Here is a 14,704-nt window from a genome sequence, read left to right as displayed (position 1 = left end):
GTAAATAATTTAACCGCGTGACGTGTATACTCGTCATAACACAAAATATTGCCATTTTTCCATGACGAGTGTACTCGTCAATCACAACAAACTGGTTATAATATAATTCGTCAAATAAATGACTTATTTCGGAATTACGAATTTTATCAATTTCCATCCGTTTTTTTTTTATTTCTAATTCAAAAAGTTCATTGGCACGTCTCAAATACCATCGAGTTGTTTTATGCATCGCAATAATAATAATAATAATAATAATAATAATAATAATAATAGTAGTAGTAGCAGTAGTAGTAGTAGTAATAGTAGCAATAGTATTAGTAATAATAACAGTAGAAGTAACATTATTAGCAGTAATAATAATAATAATAATAGTAGTAGCAGTAAAAGCAACGCGTTAGAAAAATAATGTCTCTGATTTGAAAAAACAAGAAAAATAAGCGGCGTGGAGGTGGAGGGTTTACAAAATTTATTTGAGATTATTTTTCTTTTATTTATTTTCGTTTTATCGATATCGATAAATCATAATATTACGACAAAGATGATGTTATCAATGATGAGTGTAATGATCAATTGAAAATATTTTTACGATGAAAGATATTATGATCGAACTTTATCTTCCTTAATTGTTGTTTTATTACTTTATTCAAAAATTACGACGAGATGATTGATGGTGTCAATAAATTTTACGAAACTAAATTATGAAAAATGTTGACAAAAAGAATGAAATTATTAATAATAAAGAAAGAAACAGAAAAGATAGATAGAAAAAAGGGAGATAGATGTGAATGGGTATTTGGGGCGGAGGGGATGGGGGAGGTTTAAGAATAGGAAAAATTTGTGTGTGTATGTCAGAGAGATAGAGAGAAAGAAAGAGACAGACAGATAGACAGACAGACAAATAGATAGACAGAAAGAAAGAATTTGAAGTACGGTTAAAAATCTGGTCCCCGCCTCCACACCGCACCCCTCAATTATTTTCCTTACCTGTTTTTAATTTCCTCTTGTCTTAATTTTAATTAACGAACGCGCAAGGATAATGAAATCGTGTTTGTATATACGTGTGTGTGTGTGTTTTTTTTTAAATGTTTCCCTCTCCTTCTTTTGTGCTTATGACGAGATTTTTTTTTTTTTCTTTTCGTGTAATTTATCATGTTAGTGTACGCGCGCGTACATGCGCACGTTTATATACGATCATCAGTTTACATACAACGAATTTCTAAATGTATCTCTTCTTTCTTTTTAATTTAATTTTTTTCTTTTTCTTTTTTTTTACGTTGAAAAAGATGAACGCACAAGAAAAAAACGATACAACAAAAGTCTACTTTTGTCAGTTTATTTTTTTAAAACACATTCGAGACCGGTAACGCTAGTTCAATTTGATTTGTTAATTATTCCTATGGGTGAATATGTTGGTGAGATAATTTTCAAAATTAATAATTTTTGTATTGTTTGTTAATTTAATTGTTTATGTTTTATATTATTATATATTATTAGATACCACGTGTTATTTAATACAAATTTGTATAAATTTTATTAAATTTTACGTTAAAGTCAATTTATTATATTCGATTTGGAAAAATATATTTTTATTTTTTTTTACTTAAACATTTCTTTCAATTTTAATATTTGCAGTAATTTTTTTTATCAAATATTTCATTCGCTTATGAAGTTTCTTTTAATAATAAATGATTATAAACGCGATAGTAAGAAGCAATATTTTTAATATCCATACACGTTTAAATAATTTTTTGAAATTATACGTAATTTTCGGTTATTTTATGCTGTTCAACAAACACCAGTGGCGAATGTGTTTTAATAAATTTAAACTAATTTAACTAATATAATCTCTCCTAAAATATATTTTTTCTTTTGTTAAACTATCTAATACGTATTTATAATTACATTCATGTAGACATAAAATACAGACACTCGTTTATATTACTTTAATGTTTTATATATATTTTTAAAATTATTATTATTATTATTATTATTATTATTATTATTTATTCTCGGCAGCAGTTTCTATATATAAAATATTATTTACTTTAATTTATATTATATTAATTATTTATTTCCCAAACCGACCTCTTCTGTTTTATTACTTTCGAGCCAAAAAAATAAATCGGAGGGAATTTTATTGTTTTCTTTTTTCTTTTCTTTTTTTTACAAAAGGAACTGTCCAGTATTTATGTTCATATTTGATATAAATACTTCAATTCTCAGCATTTTTATCGTAGAGAATTAAATACGTGGATATTCATTTTGTTTTATTCCTTATTTTCTTTTTTGCGACATTATCGTAACCTACAACGAAAGTTATATAGCACAGATAAGTGGTTCTCAAAGTATGCTCCTCGGCGCCATAAATAGCCGCCATTTTTCTCACGAAGATACTACGAAATATTACATAATTTTTATCATTTCAATTCCATTTGCGATTTCTTATTTGTGCGAGGTTGGGTTTTGATAAAATTAAATTTTTATGAAAATCAATATGGAGTAAGAAATGAGAGTTACTGTATCCAGTAATTAATTACACGATTTCAGGAAATATATAGTAATTAACGGGATCATCTATTTCACTAATTAATTTAATTAATCGAATTTGTTCTCATATTTTTATGATTTAAAATGTACTTCATTTATGTTATTCTTACCCTTGAACACAGTAATTGATTATTCCATAAAGTGTACTCGTTAAAACAGTCATATTTAATCTGCGGCTCTGCAACGCCTCAAGTATAACCTGGCACGCCTATTCATGAACTTATAATTTTTGTTAGCCACTTATTCTTCACCTTACAATTCCTTGCCCTCGGAACCGAAAGTTTTAAAACAACAATAGTTTTCCTATCCAAAAATCTTTTTTTAGGTCATCAGTATCAATGTAGGACCCATTTGATACTGAAAATGGATCTTTGGAGTCCGCAGAGGAAAAAGATTGAGTACACTTGTATTAAAATTTAACACAGAGTACTTTGGGAGAATTTAGACTCAACATGGGCACCGTGAGAATCAAACAAGTTTGAGAACCACTGGCATATATGGTTACGATCTGTCGCATATTCTCATTATTCTTAATAGAAAAATACGTCTGATTTTTGTTTATCGGGCAAGAAGGCATTAAATGGCGCAAAGATTTGAGCGCTTCGTTGCATAAAATAAATAATTTCTTTTAATGATTTCGCAAAATACGCATTTTTGTGCCTTCTTTCCTTTGTTTCTTTTCTTTCATATAAGATAAACGACTAATAACGAACTACAAACAGGTACGTGCGTTCTCTTATATTTTTTTTCTTTTCATTTTTCTTTTTTTCACCACAAATACTTCTCGCTAATTAAAATATGGCGAGATGAAGTTTTCTTTAGCTAAGGCCTCGGTCTAAAAACAGCCGTTTAGAAGCAACCTGTTAAAAACATCTAATCTAAAGCATTATCGGAAATATCTTTCATTTGAAGTGTCTTTTTCTTGTTGTTGTTTTTGATAATCATTCGATCGTTTGGCTGATCCTTATTTCTTATTCTTTTTTTTAATAAATATTTATCAAACTAAATATTTTTTTTTTCATTTCTGGTTTTCTTTCTTCTTTACCTTGACACAGAACTAAAGTGTCTTTCATCAAAACCGTGATTATAACGAGACAATAAATGAATCAAGCTCATTTTATTTTATCAGTAAATAGATATTTTTCTTGTATGGTGTTCATTGTGAATGGCAATTTGCATAAGAAATAACATATAAGTATTTAAGGTATATATTATAATTACATCGGACAAGCTTTCAAAGTAAATATGTGTAAGAAATGGATGGATAGTATATCACGATATTATACGCTTTCAATTTCGAATTGTTTTCCAAAATTCGTTCAATGTTTGGTTCAAAGAACGCATAATAGGTTTTGCAATATAAATTTTAACCCTTTTTGCATATCACATTCATCATTTTGCATTCCAAATTAACCTCTTTTGGCAGATTATATCGCGCATTTTATTTTTAGTATTTAAAAAATAAAATTTCAAATTCAAAATAAAAATTTTGAAACTAATAATCAATGATTTATTGTTATGAATTTAAATATATTTCGTTGTTTCTTTAAATCACGAATTTGTAAACTGTAAGAATTTTAAACAAGTCAAATATTGAACTTAATTGAGTAAACTTTTTACAAAGATTATAATTTAAAAAAAAAATAACTCTTTTGATTTTAATTTATTGCACAGACAAAAAAAATGAAATAATAAATTAATAATTACCTATAATATAATTCTTACCAGTACAGAAAATTCCGCAATGAATCAAAACCATATCACATGTAATAAATTAGTAATAATAATTAAATATAAGCATCTTAAAATTTTTTAATTCCCTAATAATAGATTTGCATGTAATTGTATTATCATAACAAAAAACAAAAATAAAAATAAAAAAGAAATTGATTTACAAGAGGACGAATTTGATTTGCACGAAGATTGAGTTTGGTTGGCAAACGTACGAATTTGATTAGCAAAAAGTTTTAATTAAAAGTGTAAAACCTGTAGTAACAACGATAATCGGTTGGTAGTAGCAGTGTTTTTCTATGATATAAATCATATTTTCTGTAGTATTGTATATATAATACCTACAGATTATTATAATACTTATACTCATAGAGTTGCGCGGCTCTTTGACGTTTCAGCGAAGGCGGGGACCGTCCGGCTTGCGTCCTGGGATGGCATGCACAGAACACAGCACCAAACGCCACACGGTTACACAGAGAAAGACAAAATCCACAGATAGAAGAAAAGATTGACAAACTTTGTTAGGATCACAAGAGAAAATGGTTTTGGGAAGGGTTTTAAATGGATTATAAGAAAAGTTAAGATATTAAGATAGTGAGAAAGAGAAAGAGAAAGAGAGAGAGAGAGAGAGAGAGAGAGAGAGAGAGAGAGAGAGAGAGAGAGAGAGAGAAAGAAAGAAAGACAAATGATAAGTGTTTGACATAGACAAAAATTAGGATTAAAAATTAGAAATATGAACAATGATTCGATCAACAAAATAAAGTATGTATCGTATCGTTAAAACGTCAATATTTTATTTCATTTCAAAACTGACAATATTATTCTTATTCGTGCCGTTAAATAAATGAAAATTTGTTTATGTTTAATAATGAAAATATTTTTAATTTTAAAATTGTATTACATAAAATTAAATTAGTTATTCTAAGTTTCGCGTAATTAAGTTTGGTTCTTTTGATTATTGGATGATAATATCAATAATGATAATAATGTTAATAATTAATGCTTAGATTATTTGAACGATAACACAGTTTAGAATTGATTTTAGTTTTTTAAGGAAAAAATTTGTTATCTCGTAATAGCTTATTGTCAATTCGTGATCTTTCTTTTTTTTTTTTTGAGAAGCGAATGTGTCAGAGTGTCTTTGATATAATTTTATAAGTTAATGATTATATGTTTAATATAATATACGGACTGACAAAAGAATAATTGAATGAGATAATTGAACACATTAAAAGTGTTTCAATTTGATTTACGTAAACTTTAGAAAAACGATTGTAAGTGTACGAAACATTTTTTTTGTATGTAAAATTCGTTTTTTTCTTATTGTTAAGATTGTTGAAATTTTTTGTGCTTTATCTGATTCTATGAAAATTTTTATTTAATTTTTCTTTATTTAAGAACGTTTTTTTCCGAGAAAATTCTTATTACTTATCCGAGAATGATGAGCCATTAAAAATATTTGCTATATCGATAATAAATTTGCTATAAAATAAATGAAATCATTTGACAAAGGAAAATCGCAATAATATTGTCAATTGTTTCAGAAAAAAATTTCAATGGAAATTTAAAGAATTGAATCTTTTTAAAAAATCGATATAACAAAATAATTGAAACTAACTAAAATATAAAAATGCAATAATATTGTATCTCAATGCAGATATAAAACACACATTTGATCGTAACGTATTAGAAAAAAAAAATAATTGAAAATAAAATATAATAAAAAGATTAATTTCAATGGACGAAACAATGTTTGACAATATTTTGTACGATAACCTTTGACCTGTATGAACGATGCAAGTAAATGCCATGATTTCTTTTCAAAAACAGATGAATATTTTTTGGCAAGTATATGTGTAAGAGAAAAAAAATGATAGAATTAATTTGAAAGAAACTCACTTTAGATGCACCGCCTCCTCCAACACCTCCACCGCCACCGCCACCCCCACCACCACCGCCACCTCCACCTCCACCTCCACCACCGGAAATGTTAGGTGTACGTGCTGGTGTAACATAGAGGCTCTCAGTTCGTTTAGGTTGGCCAGGACTTGGTAGGATGTCTTGACCAAGGTTGCGGTTCTTTAGAAGTGCTCCTTCAAATTGGCCGGAAGTTGATGCCGCATAAGTCGGTGTCACCGTTCCACTTCCTACCACCGAACCATTCAATGGTGTGCCGGATCGCATAACACTGGGAGCCCTCGTTGATCTTAAGGTGCAACATTTTATTCATGAAAATATGGTTGTTTAATTATTCTCAACAAAATGCTATTTTCAATTATAATCATTTTTTGTTTAAAATTCAGAAAAAAGTAATTGTTGCAAGCTTTAGTTTAAAAAAGTTTGTTAAATACTACTGGTATATTAAAGATTTTAATGACATAACAATATCTTATGGGTACTCAGTTAAAGACTTGTAAATGATATAAAACTGCGTTACCAATTGCTAAAATGTTGTCTAAATAATAAAGTAAAAATAATAAAATAATAAAATTAATTTTATTTTACTTAGAGACACATATAACGAAAAGCTAAATGTTTGACGTTTTTTACCTAATGTTAAAACGTATATTAAATTCTATTAAATTTATTAATACATTATAATTTTTAACTACATTCATATTTAAGTTTTTAAATAACGTCTGAAAAATTAATATATGCGACACTGGTTACCCTTTTGGAATTTAATATATTAAAATTATATAATAGCATAAATCGTTTTATTTGATAATTTTAAATATTCAAATTAATTTCGTATACTATTAGGGTGAACCAAAAGTTCGTGTGTTTATTGTGTTGTTTTCCTTTTTTGTTTCTGCAGTTTTTTATAAAATTTACATTGGAAATATTAATTTAAAACGCACAAACTTTTGGTTCTCCCTAATATTAAGTATTAAGTTAATAATTAAACTCAATTATATATAAATAATTAAACAAGAATTAAATTAATAATTAAATTAAAAATTAATAATTAATTTTCTATTAAATTATTATTGATTAATAATATTGATGTTTTACCTGTCGATTAAATCGGTGGATGGATTTGTCACGGTTTTATCAACAGACGGCTGTCTTGATCCTGTTAATCGGGAATGAGCTCTGGCATATCGATCTACGGAACTGTCACGACTTGGTGGCCTTTTGTAATGATCCAATCTATAATAAATGATAATATTTTATATTAAAATCATGAATACAAAAATAACACTGATATCATATGTACCAATAATTATGACAATAAACTAAATAAGAAATTGGAAAAGAAAAAGAATTAATTTCATTATTCATTTTACAATACAATGATTTTATAAAATAAAATAAAAATAAAATAAAAATTAAATAAAAATAAAATTAAATCATAAGATTGTTAATTAAATGTCATTATTACTATATAAAAATAATTTATATTATAAAATAAATAAAGCAACAAGTTGTTTTTTTAATTCTAATCGAATTAATCCATTGTTTATAATTAATGGCACATTTGACGATATGAAATTTATTTATCGTATATGACCTAATATGACAATGATCGTCTTACTTCCAAGAAAATCTTTCTCCCTTGATTGCACGGGAAATTATTCGAACATTTATTTTTGTTCCTTGACTCATGTAAGTTGAACGTAACGAATAGTGACTTTCTCGAAACCATGAGAGGATACATTTAAGAAGGAACAATTTGACAATTATAACATCGTACGTGGGCATATGTATGTCGATCTTTTCTCTGAATTTCATACACTCAAAATACTTCTTCGAATTCAAACTAAAGAAACCTAGTAACGTTCTAACCACTGTTTCCTTTATAACCTCTTTGAATATTTTTAATAATATCTTTTTTGTCTTTCTTAAACTTTGTTCTACTGAATGCCATTAAAATAGCTTTGGTGTATTTCATCTTTTGTAACAGTACACCATTATAGTGACTCATTTGGTTCACATATATTATACAATTGTATTATTAACAATTTCCGGTTGTATTTTCGCTAGACATGGATGTCGTATTGATCAGAATTATTTTTCGATTGCATCAACTAAAAAGTTATTTATTGTCTAAAAATACTAATTAACATGTTGAATGTCACTCTAATTTTACATGGTTTGCTTGCAGCTCTAATATGAATTTGTCAATATGCGTTTCACACATTATGTTTAAATATTATTTAAAATTTTAAAATGAAATTAAAGTGTGTAATATATAATGTCATGGGGTCATCTGTGACCGTCGTAGCGCTAAGAACAAACACAATGTCGGTTAGTGGTGACACTCGTGTTATATTTTTTACTGCATTGTTATTTGATGTTTAGAAACAACCGTCAAACACAAATTACAGTTCTACATTTTATGCGTAATCTGTATGAAACTTGGTTAGAAAGTTAAAAAAATTAAGACAACCATAAATAATAATTATATAAAAATTTTAATAAAAATGTAACACCTGTCGTTCAAAGTTTGACCGATATTGCCCGGTCTGTCCTGCGGACTTAAAATTCTGCTATTCCTTCGTATACTCGTTGAACTCGGTGGCCTTTGAATATCTGCAATCCCATCAGGATATTGTTGCATAGATTGTTGCGTTTGTTGCGATTGTTGTTGCTGTTGTTGTTGCTGCTGTTGTTGCTGTTGCTGTTGAGATAACATCGACTGCGCATTGTATTGATTCATCGGACTCTGTCCATACTGATTCGGCATCGTCGTCTGAAAAACAGAAATCAAATCATTTTATACTGCATCAATTCAAAGATAGTTTGAAACCAGTCAATTCGATAGTAAAAGGGGATCGTTGGGATTCTACGAAATCTGCTTACATCGAGTGTAAAGGTTTTAGAAGTACACTTTTTGGACGAAGGTAAATATATTTTCAATGACTTCCATCATCGTTTTGTATTCGGTGGAAGAATATAAAAGATGTTGTATTTTCTATGGAAAGACATCTATCATGACCAGTTATAATTTTGTATCGTTAATACATGTTAATAATGTTAAATATTAATTTAAAAAAAAGGATAGTAGAAAATCTAAAGGGAAATTTCATTTGTCCATTATAGACCAATTAGAGTCGGACATTTTGTTGTGCAGTGAGGAGCTACGATTACCTAATTAAAAAAGATCAGTGCAAAAGTTTTAAATAACATTATTTCAAAATGCACGAGACGAAGAGGTCGGGACCACAAAAATATACGAAATTGACGAGGATTTTACGAGGTCGGAAGACTGACGCGCAGTAATGCGTTAAAAAAATATTTTCAGATAAATTCAAATAATTTTTTTCATCCTTTTCTCTTTTCTTTTTTTTTTGTCTGTTTTTTTTTTTTTACAAAATTACGAATGCATCTCGAAAGCGACAATTAATAGAGATGCACAAGACGATGGATATGATAACCTAAAAAAGGTTCAATCGGGGACTCGTCAAGTCGCTTACACCATAAGGCTGCGCTTCGTATTGATTGATTTGGGCGTATGTCATTGGACCGTACATAACCGGGGGTTGCGGATACAAGATCTAGAAAGAAACAGAGAAACATAGAGCTTTGATGTGGATGTTTCAGAATCAAGAATAAACTTTCAAGGCTATATCGTCTTTAAATCGTAATACATATTATTTCCGGAATGAATACGTAACCTAAAATGATTCCTAACCTTAAAGTTAGTTGTATATTAAGAAAAAGCAAATACGTCGATTAAAATTACCTGTTGATTTAAATAAGGTTGCATATTTTGGAATCCTTGTGATTTAGCCGGCGTCTGTTGCTGCTGATATCCAGTATACCCAGGATCCAGCTGGGCTGGGTTAGCAGTAGGAGGATACTGCGCCGGGTTATATGTGTTAGGCTGATTGGGATATTGATTTGGTTGATAAGGATTTTGGGGGTACTGATTTGGTATGCTATTAGGATATGGCTGATTTTGTTGAGGCGAATTCGGTGGCATTGTTGGAACGTATTGCGTCTGATAAGGATTTTGCATTGGAAGAGTACTTTGAGCGTTGACCATTTGCGGAATTTGATTGGAAAGTTGATTCGGTGATATCTGATTGGGTATTTGATTCTGCATCATGTTTTGCGGCTTCATGCTCGCCCTTCTTATCGACTGCATCACGTTGCTCGCTGTCATCGAGGTGGATGGCATCGTCGTCGTTGTTGCTGTCGTCGTCGTCGTGGTCGTTGTCGTCGCCGTCGTTGCGGTCAAATCGACGTTAGAAATAGCTGACTTCGTAGGCGTCGATCCAATCGTTTGGTCAAACGTCGTGCTCTTATGAAGGATACTTTTACCAGGTACAGTGTCCTGGGGCGGTGGTACATATTTAGGAATTTCTCGATTTTTCAATCTCTCCAAACCGGGTTGTCTGAAATCCGGAGCAAACTGTTTTGCTGTTTGTTGGGCTAACTCGGAATCGTCTCTAGCATGATCGGCAGCGTTGTCCGCGGACTCTGCTTTCCCTCGGGCCGTTGCTGTCCTTGAAATAGCGATATCCGCTTTTTGTAATGCTATCTTACTCGCCCTCTGAGCTGCACTAACAGCAGCTTCTATCCTTTCACGAAATTTGGCCGATCTTATCAGAAATAAATGTTTCTTCTTTTGACTTGTAATCAACACGTTGTTCTTGTACTTCCCTTCCTCCTTGGTTCCATCCCTAAAGGTTGTCACACCGTAACCATATTTTCGATTGTTGAACCACTCCCCCTCATAACGCAAACCATCGCTTCTTTCCGATATACCGAAACCAGTTCTCTTGTCGTTTTTCCATTCGCCAAGATACGTCTCGGTTACAGATGCGTCCATCTGTTCATCCTGCCAATTGAATTTTCTTATTAGACCACGTCATCGTCTCAAATCGTTCGATGCTTCGAATTTAACGTTACGTTTTTCAAATAATTTCATCGGTTGATTTCTTGCGAAATCAGCTAGCAAAGCATCTTGCAATCCCTGTTTTAATGTAAGCCAATTGTACGGTACTATACTATTGGTAATAAGTTATGTAGCTTATTTACTTATATACCTATATATATATATATTTATGTTCGACAAAATACGATCAAAGTAAGAGAATGACTCACCTCGATGACAAAAGACGCATTACTGTCGGTATGGACGGACGCCGAAGCTTGGCTCTGTGAACTCTCCGTTGACATCCATGATGCTGAACTAGCATTACTTCGAATACTTCCTCCTGTTCCACGCTTTTCCAAATCACCCGTGCTCTTTTGTTTTCGAATCTTTAAACCCTAAACACAAAAGATTTTGTTAGAAATCTTTTAAATTATAAGTGAGTTGCTGAAAAGAAAAGAAGTGCAAGTAATATTTTTTTTCAACGGTATAACCAAGTAAAATAAGTATCCCTAGCGAGTTGTTGAATAACACTCACAATCAACCTATAATATTCTTACTAAAAGAACAATTTTTGCTGAAAATTTTAACTCTCTAATCCAATTAATTTCTGAACAATAAAAAAAGAAAATGTGATTTCCAGTTTTTTATTTGTTTTCAATTTGGGTATTTATGATGAATTCTTGTTCATTTTTTCCAGATAAAAACATAACGACAAAACACATAAATCAAATAGTTTTTTTAAATAGATATTTCAAAACTAAATTTGAATTTTCGCAAAGAAAAGAAAATTGAAAATGGTTATTTTAACGTGTACCTTTCGAGGTACAATTATGAATTTTTTACAAAATAATTTACTGCAACATCCTGAAAAAAATCCTTTATTTGAACTATAAAAAACATGTAAGAAACAAATTATAATAGTAGAAAAAACCGGTTTTTATTTTTTTTTTACTATATTGCAGGAAATCAATAAAATTGAAAAAAGAGTAAGCCTAAAAAAAGTGCCTAGAAAGCCAGTATTTTGCAACAATTTTATAATTTTACCTCGAAAGGGACACATTGAAATGGCCATTTTCAATTTTCTTTTCTTTGTGAAAATTCAAATTTAGTTCTGAAATATCTATTTAAAAAGCTATTTGACTTTTGTATTTTATCGTTATGTTTTTATCTGAAAAAAATCAACAAGAGTCCATCATAAATATCTCATTTAAAAACAAATTAAAAATTGGAAATCACATTCTTTTTTTCAATAGCTCAAATAACAATTGGATTAGAGAGTTAAAATTTTCAACAAAATTTGTTTTTTTAATATGAATACTATAGACTGAATGTTATTCAACAACTCGCTGCGAATACTTTCAGTAATTTTACTTAACTATGCCATTGGACATCAAATTAAATTAGATATTGTAAAATTTGTGATTGCACAAATCTGTGCACTTATCTGAAATTAAAAAAACAAATATTACTCGTACCCCTTTTATTTATAAGATATAATTCGGAAATATATTTTTATACGAGTAAAAAGAATTTTAAATAATAATAAAATGTGCAATAGAATTTACCGAAAGAATTCCTTTTTTCAAGGACTTTTCAGTCAAACTCTTTCTTCGAGCTGGAGGATCATCACTCCTGGCTTTCAATACAAATCCTCCTCTACTATCATCCACTCGACGATCTCTCCTATCGGTTGGATCAGGTGTTGGTGCAATTGCTGGACCACCATCCGCACTTCTCAGAGACGTCAAGGATGCTCTTACTTGTTTTGGTGGTTTGTAGTGACTCGCCAAACCAAATGGTGCACTTGCTCTTACTCCATATCCGTGTCTCATACCTCGAAGCCATTGTCCTTGATAGGTACCTATTGGTCAAATAGATATCATTACAAATTCGTCTCATATATATTATATATATATTGTATAAAATTAATTATAGGAATATTTTTACTAATCCTAGAATTAGAATTATTTGTTACATTAAGAATTATTTGTTCGCTGTTGTTTCTCTTTTACGTGGAGGAAAATGGAATCTATCAATGCGAAAAAAATATTACAGAAATTTTATGAATTATAATAATATTAAAATTGTTTATACAAAAATATAAATTATAACTATCTTATGTCAATATATTTTATTCTTATATATCAATATATAGATTAGAAATATTCTATTTGTGTTAATAGAAGCAGAGCCAGAGGTGTATCCCACCAGAAGCAGAAAAAGGTAAACATCTTATTTTAGTTTTTAATTATCTATCTTCAATGTAATAGAATTCTAATAGATTTTATTCCCTAATTATCCTCTTCCCCTTTAGTTTTCACATCCAAATCTCATAACTCGCCAAGTCACCTACAATTCTTTAGGTCATTCCCTGGTAAATGGTTAACTGCTTGACCAAAAACAGATCACAACTTTTATTACTCTACAGAACGTAACAATATGTCTATAAGTTATAATATTGTAAATCAATTATGATCAACATTTTTATTTGTTAATTTTAATATTAGTCATCTTTAATTGTTCGTGATTTTTTCTTTTGAATGTTTAAACAAGAGACTATTGTAAATAATTTAATTTTCTTCCCGCTTAAATTAATGTTATCCGAATTGTAAATTAGAAGTAATTTAAAGATGTTTTAACAACGAATTTAATGGAACATGAAAAAGAATATTAATCTATCGTATTAATTGAATCAATTTCTTTAGTAGTTTAAATCAATGTAAATCGACTGTACAATCTTATTTAACAATATGCACAATTATTTGTATATATTGTTGACCTAGTTCGCGTTCTTGGCGACACGACGAACTGACGTTTTCTCTTGGAATACTTGATCAAAGTACGATCTCAAATATCCGGCATTAATTCGGAACTGCATTTACATATTCGATACATTTATTCTACATTTTTTGTTTTGTTTTGTTTGAAAAGAAAGACGACTTTCATGAATCTTAATTTTGTTTCAAAGGTTCTTGTAAAAAAATGACAAATAGATTGACGGATTTCCCTTGTTTTTTTTTTTTTTACGTTTATTTAATAATACGAAAGAAAAAGAAATAAATTTGTAAGATGGCCGATTGTAAAAAAAAAAGAAAAATAATGAGAAATACAATAGAAAAGGAATTATCATTGAATAAGAAATTCTAAAAATTTTCTATTATTCAGTAATAAGGCGTATTGTTTTTGCCAACACGTGACTGAGTTTCAACATATCTTCTATGACTCACTACGTTGTATACGACATACATACGAGCGTAACGTTATGCATGCTCTTCAGGGATGGAATGCAGCCACAACGCGTGGGTTCTACACTGCTAATACAAATAATTTTCTTAGGTCAACACAAAATTCTAATAGAAAATGAAGAAACGATTAAACATTTTTAACAAAAATTTTTCATTATGTTTTCTTTTCATTGTAAATGAAATGGAATGAACTTAAATAGCGTTCATTATTTTAGATATAAAATAACGATTCTAATGAAATCTAATCTTCGAAATTAAAGTTGATATCATTTTGTTTAAATTAAAAAAAATGATTTTTCTCTCATTGTCAGAAAAATAACTTTTGATCTAGTTAGAAAGATTAAACGTTAAA

The 14,704-nt window shown here is 29.4% G+C and overlaps 1 protein-coding gene across 1 annotated transcript; it reads right to left on the bottom strand.

The window, feature by feature from the left end:
- Positions 1-4,296: 4,296 nt before the first annotated feature.
- Positions 4,297-12,963, bottom strand: LOC106787864 (junctophilin-1-like). The gene is made up of 8 exons (XM_014750589.1): positions 12,673-12,963; positions 11,335-11,502; positions 9,968-11,068; positions 9,699-9,779; positions 8,715-8,974; positions 7,294-7,431; positions 6,178-6,484; positions 4,297-4,704 (listed from the first exon to the last, which is right to left on the bottom strand). Exons 1-8 carry the CDS (start codon positions 12,937-12,939, stop codon positions 4,645-4,647), a joined length of 2,382 nt encoding a protein of 793 aa, XP_014606075.1. The 5' UTR covers positions 12,940-12,963; the 3' UTR covers positions 4,297-4,644.
- Positions 12,964-14,704: the final 1,741 nt, after the last annotated feature.

This window comes from Polistes canadensis, unplaced genomic scaffold (genome assembly GCF_001313835.1).
Source record: "Polistes canadensis isolate GaletaPanama2010 unplaced genomic scaffold, ASM131383v1 scaffold_117, whole genome shotgun sequence".
In the NCBI taxonomy this organism is placed as follows: Eukaryota; Metazoa; Arthropoda; class Insecta; order Hymenoptera; family Vespidae; genus Polistes; species Polistes canadensis.
The sequence above is the reverse complement of the archived record's forward strand: the minus strand, read 5'-3'. Positions and strand labels throughout refer to the sequence as shown.

What these genes read in the sequence shown, in the direction of transcription:
- LOC106787864 (XM_014750589.1), bottom strand. Translation starts at nt 12,939, where the DNA reads ATGAGACACGGATATGGAGTAAGAGCAAGTGCACCATTTGGTTTGGCG. An exon ending in ACGAAGCGCAGCCTTATGGT is followed by an intron (nt 8,975 to 9,698) that starts GTAAGCGACTTG and finishes TCTGTTTTTCAG; the next exon opens with ACGACGATGCCGAATCAGTA. An exon ending in TCCACCGATTTAATCGACAG is followed by an intron (nt 6,485 to 7,293) that starts GTAAAACATCAA and finishes TTGCACCTTAAG; the next exon opens with ATCAACGAGGGCTCCCAGTG.